This window comes from Chanodichthys erythropterus, chromosome 4, assembly GCF_024489055.1.
Source record: "Chanodichthys erythropterus isolate Z2021 chromosome 4, ASM2448905v1, whole genome shotgun sequence".
Lineage (NCBI taxonomy): Eukaryota > Metazoa > Chordata > Actinopteri > Cypriniformes > Xenocyprididae > Chanodichthys > Chanodichthys erythropterus.
Window position 1 is genome coordinate 28,113,676 of NC_090224.1, and position 17,429 is coordinate 28,131,104.

Below are 17,429 nucleotides of genomic sequence, written 5' to 3' on the forward strand. Positions count from 1 at the left end.
GCGCCGCATGCAATGTTTTTGTCAAGAGACAGGAATAACAAGTGCAGATTATGAGTTACCTGCGGTGAGTCCGACTTAATGAATCCAAAAAACATGACACAGCGAATGCCGGTGGTAAACACTCGTGTTCCAATACTCATGCACGATTTTTGGGAGGCGTTCCTTTGAAATTAGCTGTGAAGGAGCTGCTCTTACACATGCGCTCATTTAAAAAAACTCAGTAACAGTCTTTAGATTCTCAGTCGACGAAAAAATCCTCTCTATCACCTTTAAAATTGTCTGTTCCTTCTATGATTTAAGTGGTTACATGCTTGCTAAATAAAACTTAATATATTATGTGCTTATAAAATGTATAAAATGTGCTTAAACACCTTAAATGCTTGAACCCCTGTAAAGCCTGCTTGAGTTACATCATTATAAAAGTAACTAATTACCAGGTAAAGTAACTATTGCGTTACTTTAAAAAAAAAAAAAAAAAAAAAAAAAATTAAAATATGTCAAATAAATTGGATGTCCCCAGTATTAAATATAAGTCTAAAACTAAATAATTCTTGATTCGACAATGATCCACTCTTGCTCACGACATTAAATTTCTCTGTACTGTACTACGTGTCGGTAGCCATTAAAGAAAACGTAGTTTCATATTTATGTTTAAATAGGCCTATGCTGAGTTTTAAATATATTTTGCAATATATCGGGAGACATGGAGTGGTTCAGACATGGTTTTGACCACTTCATTAAGTTTTGTTTTGTAGAAAGCCTTTCTTTAAAGTGAATTTCATTTTGTAAAAATTGTATCTTAATTTTAATCAATGTTTCATCAACCAATTGCCTGGATTTAATAAATAAGCAAATATAACAGACAATATAATCATGACATGGAGACGTGGGCGCGATCAATCGCACGTGAACTGGAGTGCATCTTATAGGCTAAATGAACCTAAACTCAGTGGCTGCTTGCCTAACAGACCTGAGATATTATGTCTATAGAAAGCTTTAAATGTCTACTTTTAAACAAAATAATTCAAAACGAAATGAAATAGGCTACTCTTTGATTATGTAATCCGAATGAAATGTGCATTCTCTCTCTAGGCACCTCCACTATGCGGATATGATGAGAGTCAGCAATGTCAACTTTAACTTTAATGAAAACATTACATTTATTAATAAACAATTAAAATGTCTCCTTGCTGTTTTTGTCACATTCATAATCATTACTTTTGAATAATTAATTAAATCTACTTTTGAAAAATTAAAGCTCTGCTTGCATGCTCAGACACACACACACATTTGGTCCCCACAATGTAATATAAACAAACTCACACACACAGCATTGTACAATATTATCAGTTTAAAATTGTATTTCTGTATGACTAACCTGTACTATTTCTTTACAACAAAACGCTTTGCAGGTCTATCGTCACACACCATTCGTCATCAGTTAGTATGTGTCCCACCCCAACACACACACCCCAGAGAAAAAACTTTGCAGGTCCTATGGCTGAGAGAGAGCAACTCGGATGAAAAATTATAGTAACGCGGCATTTTTTGTCAGTAACGGTAACGGTGTTGTAACGGGAGAAAATGTAATTCGTTTGATTACTCGTTACTGAAAAAAGTAACGCCATTAGTAACGCCGTTTATTTATAATGACGTTATTCCCATCACTGTTGAGCAATAGTTTGACTACACGTGCAGCCCATCATTAGCTAACTGCTTACGGACCTGTCAACAAAGATACTCAAATTGTCCGTGTTCACCAACACTAAATTGTAGCACCCTTCTTTACTAGCTGCCCCACATCAGCTATTTACACGGCCCACATAGCTGTTCCCCCACACAGATAGCTTACCATCTCTGTACAAACTTGCATTTGCCTTTGCCATTTCTCTCCCGTGATCCCACAAGTGTGACAGTATGCCTCAGATATCCAGCCCTGCCCCCACCGGTATCATCTGGAGACCCGGCAGAGCAGTGCAACGGAGAGACTCCGCCCACATGCTCAACGCTGCTCAACGCTGCTGCCTGCCAGCTGTCTGATCTACGCTCGGAGCTTCGTGGAGATTATCCTAAATCCTTCTCTTTATTCCTATTCACATAATATAACTTTCTTATTTTTCACTAGATTACTTAACCTATTGCATAGTATTACTAAACGGAACGATTTATTACTAGCAATCCACCAGCGTAATCACCTAGTGTTAGCCATAGCCTGCTAGCTACCGTCTACTTTCTTTTTTTCCTCTAAACCAACCTTCCTTGTCGATTGAATGGCGGATTTATCCGATGTATGTTATTCTGATCTGTCCTCGCCAGATCGGGAAGCTGTGGAGACGTTGCTGCCCGGCATTCATCGATCCACCGCGAGGTACAGCGTCCCGCACATCACCCTCGCCCCAGGCACCGGCAAGCGACCGAGACATCCAGCCAGCGAGTCCCGTGTGTGTTGCAGTTTTTCGGACGGCGTTCATCAAACACACGGTCAGTCATGTCCGACGATTATCATGTGTAGTAAATGCAACATGTACAGCTTAGCTCTTTCTGTCAGCAGTGAGACTTACACATGTGATAAATGCAGGGATATTGTCAGGCTGACAGAGAGAATCTCAGAATTAGAGACACGCATCCAAACTTTAATTGAGGATAGTGAGAATGAAAGGGCCTTAGATACTGCTTTGGATGCGACTAGCCTAGTAAACACTACACATTCGGTTCCGGTTGTAGAAGCCACGCAGCAGGCTAACTGGGTGACTGTGAGGCGGCATAATGGCAAGAACAAACACCACTCTTCCGTTCCGATTAGAACATCAAACAGGTTCTCCCCACTCAGTGACGCACCCACTGAGAATCCTGTTGAAAGTGCCCTAGTAATTGGCGATTCTATTACACGGAACGTGAAAATAGAGACACCAGCCACCATAGTCACATGTTTGCCGGGGGCCAGAGCACCTGACATCAAAGCAAATTTAAAAGTGCTGGCTAATGCTAAACGTAAATATTCTAAAATCATTATCCACGTCGGCACAAATGATGTTCGACTTCGCCAGTCGGAGATCACTAAAATTAACATTAAAGAGGTGTGTGAACTGGCAAATTCAATGTCAGCAAAAGTAATTTGTTCTGGCCCTCTTCCTGTTCGTCGGAGTGATGAGATAGTTAGCAGGTTATCATCACTCAATGGCTGGCTGTCTAAGTGGTGTGCGCAGAATAATATAGGTTTCATAGACAATTGGAAAAGCTTTTGGGGCAGACCTGATCTGTTGAAAAGAGATGGTATTCATCCCTCCCGGGATGGTGCTGCTCTTCTCTCTAGAAATTTGGCAAATAGTCTTAGAGCTGAAACATGACAAACCAGGGCCCAGATCAGGACGCAGACAAACTGGCTAAACCGACCGTCTGCTAGCCGCCTCACGTCACAGAACTCAGATAATTCACAGCACATAGAAACACTTTCACCTAGATATTATCACATAGAGACTGTGTCTGTACCTCGAACTAGTAAATACAAAAAACTTCCAAAACCTTTTAAGGGTAAAAATTTAATTGATGTTCAAAAAATGAAAATCACAGATAAATCAGATAAACAAATGATAAAGCTTGGGTTACTGAATATTAGATCTATTTCTTCAAAAGCACTTATTGTAAATGAAATTATCACAGACAATAAACTAGACTTGCTGTGTTTGACAGAAACCTGGCTAAAACCAGACGATTACATTACTTTAAATGAATCTAGTCCTCAAGGTTATGATTATCGACACAATCCTCGACAGAAAGGCAAAGGGGGAGGTGTTGCTGTAATTTATAGTAATATATTCAGAATCATTCAAAAGAATTTCAAATATAATTCCTTTGAAGTGATGGTGCTTTATGTAACATTATGTAAGTTGACATTTGTGCTGGCTACTGTATACAGGCCACCAGGGCACCATACTGACTTTATCAAAGAATTTGCTGAGTTTCTATCAGAGTTAGTACTGGCTGCGGATAAAGTCCTTGTTGTTGGTGATTTTAATATCCATGTAGATAATAATAAAGACGCATTTGGATTGGCATTTGCAGATATTTTAAACTCTATTGGAGTTAGACAACACGTGTCAGGACCCACTCATTGTCGTAATCATACCCTAGATCTAATACTGTCGCATGGAATAGATATTGATGCTGTTGAAATTCTACAGCAGAGCGATGATATATCAGATCATTATTTAGTCTCGTGTATAATACAATTAGCCAAGGCTACAAAACCACCACCCAGCCATAAATATTGTAGAACAATCACGTCTGCCACTAAAGATTGCTTTATAAATAATCTCCCCGAGCAGTTTCATCGCCTTAGTATACCTGACAACTTAGAAGAACTCGATGCTGCAACAGAAACTATTGGCTCTCTCTTTTCCAGCACATTAGATGCGGTCGCTCCTTTACGTCTAAAGAAGATTAAGGAAACTAATCCAACCCCGTGGTATGATGAGCACACTCGGGCTCTAAAACGAGCTGTTAGAAAAGCTGAACGTAGTTGGAAGAAAACAAAACTAGAAGTTTTTCGCCTTTCGTGGAAAGAAAAAATGATTGAGTACAGAACAGCCATAAGAAATGCTAGATCTACTTATTTTTCAAATCTCTTAATAGAAAACAAACATAGTCCTAGGTATTTATTTGACACAGTGGCTAAATTAACTAGAAACAGAGATTCAACTGCTGACGTTTCCATAGAGCACAGCAGTAATGACTTTATGAACTTCTTTACTTGCAAGATTGATAATATTAGAGAGAAAATTATAAACATGCAACCGTCTACAGTTTCTCTTCAGACAGTGCACTGTAGTGTCCCTGAGGTAAAACTAGAATCATTCGCCGCTATAGGAGAGGAAGAATTATCTAAACTTATCAAATCATCAAAATCAACGACATGTATGTTAGACCCAATGCCGACTAAACTACTGAAAGAAATGCTTCCAGAGGTCGTAGGTCCACTTCTTGATATAATTAATTCATCATTAACACTAGGACACGTGCCAAAAACCTTTAAGCAGGCTATTATCAAACCTCTTATTAAAAAACCTCAACTAGATCCGAGAGATTTAGTAAATTACAGGCCAATCTCGAATCTACCTTTTCTGTCAAAGATACTAGAAAAGGCAGTTTCAACACAACTGTGTTCCTTTTTAGAAAGAAATGGAATCTGTGAGGATTTCCAGTCAGGATTTAGACCATACCATAGTACTGAGACTGCTCTCGTTAGAGTTACAAACGATCTACTCCTATTATCCGATCGTGGCTGTATTTCTCTATTAGTGTTATTAGATCTCAGTGCTGCTTTTGACACTATCGATCATAACATTCTTTTAAAAAGACTTGAAAACTATATTGGCATTAGTGGAATTGCTTTGGCATGGTTCAAATCATACTTATCTGACCGTTATCAGTCTGTGGTAGTTAATGAAGAGATGTCGTATCGATCACATGTTAAATATGGGGTACCACAAGGCTCAGTATTAGGACCGTTGCTTTTCACTCTGTACATGCTGCCCTTAGGAGAGATAATTAGGAAGCATGGTGTTAGTTTTCACTGCTACGCTGACGATACTCAGCTCTATATTTCCTCGCGCCCTGACGAAACCTACAAATTCACAAAACTAACAGAATGCATAGCTGACATTAAAAACTGGATGACAAGAAATTTCTTATGATTTCCTAATCTTTGGACCAAAAACTTCCTCACGAAAAAACCTTGAATACTCTCTAACACTTGACGGGTGCTCCATTAAACCTTCGTCCTCAGTTAGGAACCTGGGTGTGCTCTTTGATACCAATCTTTCATTTGAAAGTCATGTTTCTAGTATCTGTAAAACCGCCTTCTTCCATCTAAAAAATATATCTAAATTACGACATATGCTCTCAATGACAAATGCGGAACAGTTGGTTCATGCATTCATGACCTCAAGACTAGATTATTGTAACGCTCTACTGGGTGGTTGTTCTGCTCGGCTTTTAAACAAACTACAGTTGGTTCAAAATGCGGCAGCTAGAGTTCTTACTAGAACCAGAAAGTATGACCATATTAGCCCAGTTCTGTCAACATTACATTGGCTCCCTATTAAACATCGTATAGATTTTAAAATCTTGCTACTTACTTATAAAGCTCTAAATGGTTTAGCTCCCCAGTACCTAAGTGAGCTCTTAATGCATTATAGTCATTTACATTTTACATTACATTTATGCATTTGGCAGACGCTTTTATCCAAAGCGACTTACATTGCATTATACTATACATTTGTATCTGAGTATGTGCAATCCCTGGGATCGAACCCATGACCTTGGCATTGTTAGTGCCATGCTCTAACCACTGAGCTACAGGAAAGCCTTCACGTTTATTGCGATCTCAGAATTTAGGCCAGTTGATAATACCCAGAATATCAAAATCAACTGAAGGCGGCAGATCCTTTTCCTATTTAGCACCTAAACTCTGGAACAATCTTCCTAGCATTGTTCGGGAAGCAGACACACTCTGTCAGTTTAAATCTAGACTAAAAACACATCTCTTTGCTCTTGCATACACATAACACATTATCAATACATTAACATTTTTCAAATCCGTTAAAGGATTGTTACGCTGCAATAATTAGGTCGGCCGGAACCGAGAACATTTCCTATAACACTAGATATACCTGTACATCAGAACAAGAATGGCATCTACACTAATATCTGTCTCTCTGCTTATCCTGAGGTTTGCCGGGTGCTGGATCCAGGCCGTATCCAGGTCAGATGGAGAACCTGCGTCTGGACCTGACTACAACGTAGCCCAGGATCCCCGTATCCGCTTACATATATTTATATATAATCGATTTTTAATCTCTATATCTATCTCCATATACATTTACATATATATATCTTCCAAGGGGTTTTTTCCCTCCTAGGACTTTTTTCCCAGTGCTAGCACGCTGGGTTTTTCTCCTAGGGGGTTTTTTCCACCCCTGGAAGTCAGCCGACATTGGCTTAATGTAGCACCATCTTGTATATGTTACATATTACCACGCTTGTTTGTACAGTTTTAACCACTTCCCTTTTTTCTGTGCTTCTAATATGTAAAGCTGCTTTGAAACAATTACCAATTGTAAAAGCGCTATATAAATAAATTTGACTTGACTTGACTTGACATCCTTCAGCAGTGAATGACTTGCAGCGGTAGAGAACAACGAGACTGCAACACAAGTGGACTCCTGACGCCCAGCCTGAGCAACGAAGAGCTGACTAGCATCATCTTCTCATTGGCCCAACTGATGGGTCTTTGACAGGAGGTAAATGAACTAAAATTGCAAGTCACAGAGCTCCAGTCCACTCAACGAGAGAAGACACCGGACATGTGCAAGGACGCCTACAGAATGGAGCAAATTAAGGTGATAACCAGTATTCAAGAGGCTCTGACAGCTGCTAGGCACCGAGAGCAGCTGGAAAACACCACCAAACAAGACCTTGAAAGAGAACCGTTTCACACAAAGACACTGTTAAAAACAGCTAATGTGGAACTTAAAGAAAGAGACGCTAAGGCCCTTGAAGGCCATCTGCATGCAGCCAGAGCTGAAGTCCAGACCTTGAATCAGCAATTCTGCAGCATCAAAGAGGAGCTTAACTCTCTGGAGTCGGATAATGCGCCAGCGCGTTTTGCAGGATTTTTTTCACATTGCAGCAAAACAGACTTAAAATACTCCATCATTTCTTGTCATAGAGACTTAAGTAATATATCAATTGAAACTATAGAATGTCTTCTTTTATTTGTGTACACAAAGAGTAAAAACACAATGTTGTGCTTTTTTTTAAATAAAGAAAACTAACATGATGTGTGATCTCTCGTCTCCCTCTGAACGAAGTCCAATCTGATAGTTCTCAGAAAATGAACTGTAACTTATGAATACTACTGACAAAAAAAATGACACTTATGTCTAAAGAAATGTTGAAATGTCAGGTTTCAAATCGTGCAAGTAAAATCGAAAACAAACATTCTGTGTTAATGTAATCTGTATGAAAAGAGAGCCATGTCAGAAGTCTGTGATTCAGCTCATTATCCGCTAATGCGGCCACGCCCACTGAACCAGCGCTATTCAGAGGCAAATTCAGAGGCAATACTTGTATGCATTGTCTCAATCGTGTATTTATTGTCTTGAAAAGTGTTAATCTGGATGTTACAGCCATGGTTAGCGATCTCTAGAAGACATGCCGTTAGTTCCTGGTTCCTGTTCTTCTTTATATGAATTTGTGGCCTAAAGGTGTACAGAGCGCCCTCCGGCTGCAAGTATGAATTGAAAACACAGTATCCAGCACTCATAGTGATGACAATAAATATTGAATAAATATTCACCTCAGTATAGAAAACTGACATAAACATATAAGAATCCATCAATATTTCTCCAAATATGCATGCTTTTAAGCTAAAAGCCTATATGAAATGCCATAGAGGTAACATAATTGTTCAGACACTTTGCATTACAGAAATACATTATATTTTAAAGAATATAATAGAATACCATTATTTTAAATTGTATTAATATTTCACAGTATTGCTGTTTATGATGAGCTGAGCTGAGACATGATTACAGAGGGTTTTTTCACAGCCTACCTGACTGAAAGGCCTCATTATTATACAAGTCATTTCAGGTCATTATTATGTGATTATTTTGTCTTCTCAGGTGAGAATCACCCATTATTCAAGATGATTCACGCCTCCACACATACTGTGTTTCTTGACAAAAAGTGTCTTACAAAAACTAAATCAATATATTGTTTTATATGGAGGAGTAGGCAGCATAATTTTTACATAATTCTGAAGCAAAAACTCTAGTAGTCTACGACCTCCAATACCCAGAAGTCTTGTGAACACAGATTTAATATACTTTTTTTGGCCTTATTTCAGTGACTTAAGTTTTTTGTTTTTTCAATAACCACGCATAAACGTTATTGTTTCAAAAATACAAACATGTACATACATGTTCCTCACATATTATGGTAGCTAGTTTGTGCTGAATACAGTGTAATGACACAAACCAGGGACACAAGTCGGCAGCACAACTATTGAGCAAACTGAGAAAGAAGCGTTTTTTTTTTTTTTTTCTCGAATCTGTTAGTTGAGATCACGAAGAAGCATCTCCGTGTTTTAGGTAGCAATATTGGTTTACTTAAAAGCGTACATTTTGAGGTTAAAATTGGCTTGTTTTTCTGGGATTCTATCTCGCAGTAGGGGCGTGTCATTGTCTGTTTGTATTTCCATACTGGAATCGGATACGCCGGCTTTTGTTTCTTTTGTTATTGCTATTCTTATTGTTATTCTTTTGTCTTTTGTGTTCATTCTAAGAACACGTAGGCTACACGTTATCTCATGTGTCTTTTGCTATTAGCTAGCTTAGGACTTTTCGTTTTAATTGTAATCGTTAGCATTGTAGCGTATGCACACATATAAGGATAATCAAACTTTGGAGTTTTCAGATCGCTTTTAACCTGATGAACTTTGTTTGTTAATCACTAACTCGGCTCCGGACGACTGTGACTTTCGGCAGGTTTGTGGACCTGAGAGAGTAAACAGAAAACGGCAACTTCCTCACTTTGGTGATTTCAAAAGGAGCACCCCCCCCAGAGACTGACCAGATCCACATTCCAACACCCCACACACACAGGGACACACAAAAACACACACACAGAAACACACAATCATACATTTTGAACTGTATTTGTAAACTAACACTATGCTGAAATATATATTTCATATATTTTAGGGCCTATGCATGTTTCCTAGTGTTTAAATGAGTGTATTTGTGCTAGTGTGCATTTTAACGATATAATTTTGTCTGTAAACCATAACTTCTCTCCTATGCCTTTCTGACCTATCGAGTTTGGTCTCTCCGTAAAGCTCCGGACACGAGCTATTCACTGAGATATGTCACACAGCTGACAAATGCATTTTTCTATGTGTTTAATGATACTGTGAAGAACACACTCCATTTGGAGATCTGATCTGATAGTCATAAATCATTGGATTAAGTCGTGAGGCCAAACAAAGGGAAAGCTTTCCCGCCAACTTTGCACCCATGTTATTGGCTACCCCACCTCAAGGAGGTGTGTCGGCTTATCTGTCATAAAAGCAAAGACGCACAATTTTCTTGTGTGTTCTCTCCCGATTGTCTCACGAGCATCTCGTGCACGTTTTTCCCGGACCCCTCCGGTGACCACGCGCTGCCATCGCGCTCAGCTTCGGGATCGCCATCTTCCAGCGAAACTCACTCTCGTCCTCAGTTCAAACCTTCCCGCTGAACGGAGGAAGCCAACGAACTGCACCAGCGCTAACCTGAAATTCGACACACGCAACCAATGCAAGTATACTGCCGTTTCTCAATCTTAGATGATGAAACTGATTTCCGTGCTGGCTTAGGGCTGGTTGTGAGTTTGCTACTTGCCTTCTCTCTTTCCCTCTTTACTTCCACTCTTGTACATAGGTGTGTATTTTCTTGTATATATATTTAGATGTATAACCTCTGTATTCGTAGTTTGCATATATTAAAACGTTGTTCACGCTTGATTGTTCTGTTTGTTCTTTCAGCTGAAAACCAAGTCACTTTAACGTTTTTCGATCGCTTTATGCTTTGATGTTATAATAGCAAGTTATTTTCATGGCCAGATAATAACTCTATTTATAATATTCTGTGAGGGACTTAGTTTGCTGGACTACGGAAGCCCTGAACCGCATGGTAAAAAAAAAAAAAAACTTGGTAGGGAGGAAAAAAAAAAAAATCGAAAAGTTATCTCGTTATTTCAACATAAGTCGTTATAACGACATAATATCTCGTTATTTCAACATAAGTCGTTATAACGACATAATATCTCGTTATTTCAAGATATTAAGTCGTTAAAATGACATAATATCTCGTTATTTCAACATAAGTCGTTATAACGACATAATATCTCGTTATTTCAAGATATTAAGTCGTTAAAACTACATAATATCTCGTTATTTCAACATAATAAGTCGTTATAACAACATATCTCGTTATTTCAAGATATTAAGTCGTTATAACGACATATGTTCGAAACCGCGGCGATCGCAGTAAAAGCTAGACTGGCGGTCCAATACTTTAGCATTGCGCCACTGGGGACGTTAATAAGTACACCTCCTGTATCATACTTGATAGATAATGGAGAGTTATGTTGAAATAACGACTTATTATGTTGAAATAACGAGATATTATGTCGTTATAATGACTTATGATGAAATAACGAGATAATATGTTGTTATAATGACTTAATATCTTGAAATAACGAGATATGTAGTTATAACAACTTAATATCTTGAAATAACGAGATATGTCGTTATAACGACTTATTATGTTGAAATAACGAGATATTATGTCGTTTTAACGACTTAATATCTTGAAATAACGAGATATGTCGTTTTAACGACTTAATATCTTAAAATCACGAGATATTATGTCGTTATAACGACTTATGTTGAAATAACGAGATAACATTTCGATTTTTTTTTTCTCCCTACCAAGTTTTTTTTTTTTTTTTTCACCATGCGGTTCAGGGCTTCCATACTGGACAAACGAACAGTTTCTCTAAATAATTATTAAACCAGAACTAATCATATATGTAATTGATTATAATTCGTTGTAATTGATTCACAATATATGTTTAATTCCCCGTTGGGTCGATATATGAATCATAATTTATTCATAATCTTATGAATTATTATATTCATATTTCATCCATAAATTGGTTAATAACCGCTACATTTCGTTACACATTGTATCACTTGCCAAAAACCCCCATTACTATAATGGGCTTTTAGATGGTAATGTTAGCATCTGCTATTAATTTGAATAACAATTCAACTGCTTGAATTGACTGGTGTGAATGACTTAGCTCATGTAAACCTTACTATTCTTGAACTGAATGTGACGCTAATAATTTTAGCCAGTTACTAAATATTCTTAACAAGGATTTACTAATGTAATAGTAAATGTATCAGATTAAATTCCTAAGCAAGTAAAAGTATAAAGTATCCGTAGCCGTAAAATGTGCGTTATAAGTCAAAAGGAAAAGTATTTATTGAAGAGTTTAATGTACAGGATTTTTTTAATCCTTTGACTCAAACCAGGTCTAACCACTAACTGAGGTCTAAACCAGGACTATACGGTTATCACAGAATCCTGTTCAAAAAGTCCTAATGTCAAAAAGGATAAATTACTGACATTTACAATGCACATTATCCTTTATTTTTAAAAGTATGCGGTCCGATTTTTCCCATTGCGTCTGTCATTGCTATGCAACCATGCAGCTTTACAGGGGGTATGGCTTATCTAAATGAGATGTAAATGAGCCCTTTTGTCACTCCCAGCAGGTGAGAATAGGCGAGAACTGCAAAATTAGAGGTTATTTTCTGCCCTTTGAGCTTTTTTGAGTGCCTACCTTCAAATGGCCACAACTTATCCAAATATTATCAGATTTCCATGTGTTACACATCGTTGGAAAGCTTGGAGACTACACTTTCAGAATCTGTGAATAACTCAAAATGCCCCAGAACCGACTTGTGTCCCTACTTTCCGTGACTGATCACATATGTTTATGAACAACTGAAAAAAGCACAAATGTCAGGGCATGTCAAAACTTATCCAGGCCCCAAATCAGCCTCAGACTCCAGAGGGTTAACATGGTCCAAAAAGAGCTGAAACAGTCCTACCAACTGCAAATGGACCCCACAAGAAAAGAGCTTCCTGCTGAACTTCACATCAGCAGCTCAAATTCCCCCAACCCTGCACACAGACACAAAGGGGGGAGAAGCCAAAGCCCTCTGCTAAACACTTCACCAGCCTGTTTCCTGAGAGCCTCTGCAGCCACAGAAGGAGAAGGATTAATTCAGACAGACCCTGAAATTGTGAAGTGACATTCAAAGACCTCCAAAGAATGGCCAGGCACATCCCTGCATTCACACCAGAGCTTGCAGGAGACCACGACGTCCATGCCTATCTACGACACACTGACTTTCACCTGCAGTCTTTGACAAGTGTGACCCACCAAGATAGACTATCTTCTCTGGATGTGATGATACCAGCATTTCTGTAGTACCGGTAGTATCGAGAATCCGGGTATATCGGTACCCACTGATAGGACTGTGGCAGTATTTACTTGAATATGATCTGGTCACCCGATTATCAGAGAATTTAACAATATTCCACTGAACATGGAATCTTCCCAAATCTTCACTCACGCAGGGGATTATAAACGTTTCTTTCGTTTGTATTATTGGCTATTCGCATTCTTTACTGTGGTAAAGTAGAAAAAAACCATAGGACAAACCTTTTTGCTTGTTTCACACATGGCGGTGATTTTTACTTTCGTTTTCTCTGACAGTGCTGAATCTAACATAGCCTGAATGTCTTCCCCCTGCGGAGGATAAAACTCGCTCTTTAGACCTTTTACAACAAGTGTCAGTTGCTTGTAACATCAGGAGATAACATGAAGATATTATTAAAGAGAAATGGTCTCTTTCCTGCTCATGTCCCTATCCCTCTCAAAGCACAGAGCGGTAGGCTATATCAAAGACTATAATAACGGGACTTTGGCTATAAGATGCATCTTTGTAATGCTTGAAATAATATTTAACTTTCCTATTATTTAGGTTACCATTATTTTCCAATAATTATTTCATAGTTTTACAGGCTGTAGTGTGTTGTTTCACTGACGGAATAGCTAAAATAAACTCGCACGTCTGTTACCCCTGTTGAAAATACCAGCAGATGCTGATAAGGTAGGTTTTGAAGCTGGTATGCTGGTTCGAGCTAGTTTATGCTGGTCCAGGACCAGCTTAGGACCAGCATGGACCAGCACTTGACCAGCATACACCAGCTCAAACCAGCATACCAGCTTCAAAACCTACCTTACCAGCATGTGCTGTTTTTTTTCAACAGAATAAAACTGATGTTTGAGCATTTTTTTTTTTTTTTTTTTTATATTTCAAAATTTATTTCATTGAGGTAGCCTATATATACACACACAAACACACATACACTCCAAATCATATTTAATGTTTTTAAAATAGGCTATATAAAATATAAAAATAGTTCCAACAGATTTTGCTGTGGTACCGAAAATTGGTACCGAGAACCGTAAAATATTCATGGTATTGTACCGACTACTGGAATTTTGATACTGTGACAACACTACTAGCAACTATGAACTGCAGAACCGGAACCAGAAGGCACACAACATTGCTACAATGCAAAACCCTTCTCCAAAAGGCTCCTAGCCAGCAGAGGACAGAACTGTCACCATGGCAACAAACCGAGGTACCAGACCTTCCACGGGGAAAAGCCATGGATGGGAGCATCCTCATCCTGCAGACACTGCAGGATCTCCAACAGCAGGCAGCAACAACCTCCTCCTCCACGCCCTTCACACAGTGGCCATACAGAGGCTGCATAAGGATGACTGAACATGCCTTCATCTGACCTACAGGAGCTTCTAATGCTATTAAGAGAGCTTCTTAAACATTTACATTTATGCATTTGGCAGACACTTTTATCCAAAAAAGCGACTTACATTGCATTATACTATACATTTGTATCTGAGTATGTGCAATCCCTGGGATCGAACCCATGACCTTGGCATTGCTAGTGCCATGCTCTAACCACTGAGCTACAGGAAAGCTGTAAACAGTACTTACCTGAGGAGTACTGGGAAGCACAAGCTTCTGTCTAGAGACCTGCGCGGGACGGATTTTTCAGTTCCGCTCCCGCAGGATTCTGTCCCGTTCCCGCAAAAAAAAAAAAAAAATTGATATTGTCCTGCTCCCGCCCGCAAAATACCAAATAAAAATAGCTTATATAGATTTTTGTCCGCACATCCATGAAATATTAAGCTATGTGTCACCACAACATCCCAGAATAAACGCTTCAGATAAAATATTTGTTATTAAGGCATCAACATTCACAAACCACAGTTAGTTTTAACGAAAACCAAGCTGCTGCATGCATGGTTTGGTATGGCAGAATGCACGCAAAGAGCGCTCTTTATAATGACTAAAAAGCTGACATCTCAGTTCATCGCAATCTCACAAAGCTCTGTTATAATAATGATTATATGAACAATAAATCTTTCATAATGTTTACACTTCATGTGTTATAATAATAGGATTTGTGAGAGCGCAAATTTCAGCACTGCATAAAAACTCTGATGTTTTGAGTGGTGAGAGGATTTTAACAAACACCTGATTGTGTCTCCATTGCATCTCAGAAATCAACAGATATGTCTGATTGGCTACATTGCTCAACACTGCAAACACAAGTTATAAATAGAATCTCACATATGCTTGCATCTGTAAATCATTTTTATTTTATATTAGTTATTCTTGTTGCTTTTTTGCAATATAACAAAAACAATTTATTCGTTTTTAGATATTTTATATTTAGATATTTCAATTTTGCGGGAGTCGCACGAATCATTTGATTCTCCCGCAACGCGCACACAAGCAGTGTCTCACCGCCCACGCCCATCAAATCTTGTCCCGCGCCGCCTTCTGTTGCGTTGGGTCCCATGGGAGTGCAGGTCTCTACTTCCGACTGCTCACACAACACCACTCAGACCTGCTCAAGTCAGCACCGCCACGAGAGAACATTGACACCGCAAACTTCAGACTCTTTCTGACTGAGAGCAGAGGCTACAAACCCTCTTCACACCACAACTCCCATAACCACATCCTGCAACCACAAACAACCAACCCACACCAAATGACACACCTCACACCAACTAACACCTGCTGAGGTGTCTGCCTTGTCTGATCTTTCTGCATCTTCAACGTTGCTCGCTGTTGTCCATAGGAGAAACAACAATGGAATCAAAAGGGGGAATATATGTAGCATCTGAATCGATCAAACACACAATTGTAAAAGTCAATCTTCATAACATGCAGACCCCATAATGTCTCCAAAGAGTGAATTGACCAAGTTCTGAGTCTCTGGCCAAGAGAGGCTGAAGACATACAGACACAATTGCAAATATAGCTGCGAGCAGCGATGGCGGGCCCAAGCCCGGTGGCACCTCCACCCCGGTGGCTTCAGGGCAACTGTGCACAGCGGGCAATAGGCACTTAAAACGGTTAAACATCAAAGGACTATGTCAAATTCACTCCACATTTACTGCACTACAAGGTGCCGTTATAGAGCCCCTCCTCCCTGCCCATTTTCAAAGGATTACATGTGCCAAGTTTTAACATTATTCTGATGAATTTTGAAGCAAATCAGGTAAAAAATAAGAGGGTGATCTCAATGTATGCTGAAAGTGACACATTTTCTGCTTCCAGTTGGTGGCGCTATGACTTTGAATCACAATAGTCAAATCCATGTGATCAGCCTTGTACAACGAAGACTAAGCCAAAGTTTCATCAAAATCAATTAATGTATGCAGAAGTTATAACACTTTGTTTCCCTTTTCTTCCCATAAATTCGTTGCCTCGCCACGGCCAAACCGTTTGAGATATCCAAAATCCGTTTGCAATTAAACAACTTCAATGTGTTAGCAACAAGTTAAAAAAAGCTTGGTGTAAATTGGATAAACCCTGTAGGAGTAGTAGTATAAAATTCATAGCCTGTTTTTTCAAAAAATTAACATTCAAACCAAAATAGCTGACTTCCTGTTGGTCGGAGCTAATGAATGTAAATTAGAAAATTGTCCGGCTTGATGAGAATAATATGTGTACCGAGTTTGGTGACTGTAGGAAAAACTAACCCCTCCACTTTTGTCAAAAGGTGGCGCTACTGAGCCCCTCCACCACGCCCATTTCTATGGCTTTGTCCATGTCTACTGGTTGACAATATTGATGTGTGTGTCGAGTTTCATGCAATTTGAAGCATGTTAAGAGCCTCAAAAACACTCAAGAATATTATTACAGTTTGACCTGTTGCCATGGCAACAATATTTCAAATATCAAAAATCCTGTCATAGGTCTACATCTGCTGTGTATTGACATTACACTGATGAAGTTTGAAGCAAATCAGGTAAAAATAAGAGGGTGATCTCAAAGCATTTTAAAAGTGATACACTTCTTGCTGCCATTTGGTGGCGCTATAACTTTGACTCACAATAGTTACATCCATGTGATCAGACTACTACAACCAACACACTCCTGAAGTTTCATAAACATCAATCAATGTATGCAGAAGTTATAACACATTTCCTGTTTCCCTTTTCTCGCCATAAATTCGTTGCCTCGCCACGGCCAAACCGTTTGAGATATCCAAAATCCGTTTGCAATTAAACAACTTCAATGTGTTAGCAACAAGTTAAAAAAAGCTTGGTGTAAATTGGATAAACCCTGTAGGAGTAGTAGTATAAAATTCATAGCCTGTTTTTTCAAAAAATTAACATTCAAACCAAAATAGCTGACT

The 17,429-nt window shown here is 38.8% G+C and overlaps 2 protein-coding genes across 16 annotated transcripts in view; one reads left to right on the forward strand and one right to left on the reverse strand.

Annotated features, from left to right (window-relative positions):
* The window catches only part of LOC137019325 (uncharacterized), a 21,592-nt gene extending 13,728 nt beyond the window's left edge, over positions 1-7,864 (forward strand). Inside the window, exons 2-3 of one of the 2 annotated variants that reach the window (XR_010894993.1) lie at positions 2,317-6,816; positions 7,170-7,864. Coding sequence is in view for 1 of the 2 variants with exons in the window: in XM_067384660.1 (XP_067240761.1) it covers positions 2,271-3,347 (1,077 nt within the window). In the remaining variant the exon portion in view is untranslated. Of the gene's footprint in view, positions 1-533; positions 6,817-7,169 lie in introns of those variants that run through there. The other variant, XM_067384660.1, reaches the window with a different exon arrangement.
* The window catches only part of pum2 (pumilio RNA-binding family member 2), a 351,446-nt gene that overhangs the window by 42,168 nt on the left and 291,849 nt on the right, over positions 1-17,429 (reverse strand). Inside the window, exon 23 of one of the 14 annotated variants that reach the window (XR_010894994.1) lies at positions 14,711-14,789. The exons of the other annotated variants lie outside the window; for them this stretch is intronic. The gene's annotated coding sequence lies outside the window, so the exon portion shown is untranslated. The remainder of the gene's footprint in view (positions 1-14,710; positions 14,790-17,429) is intronic. 14 annotated transcript variants of the gene reach the window in all.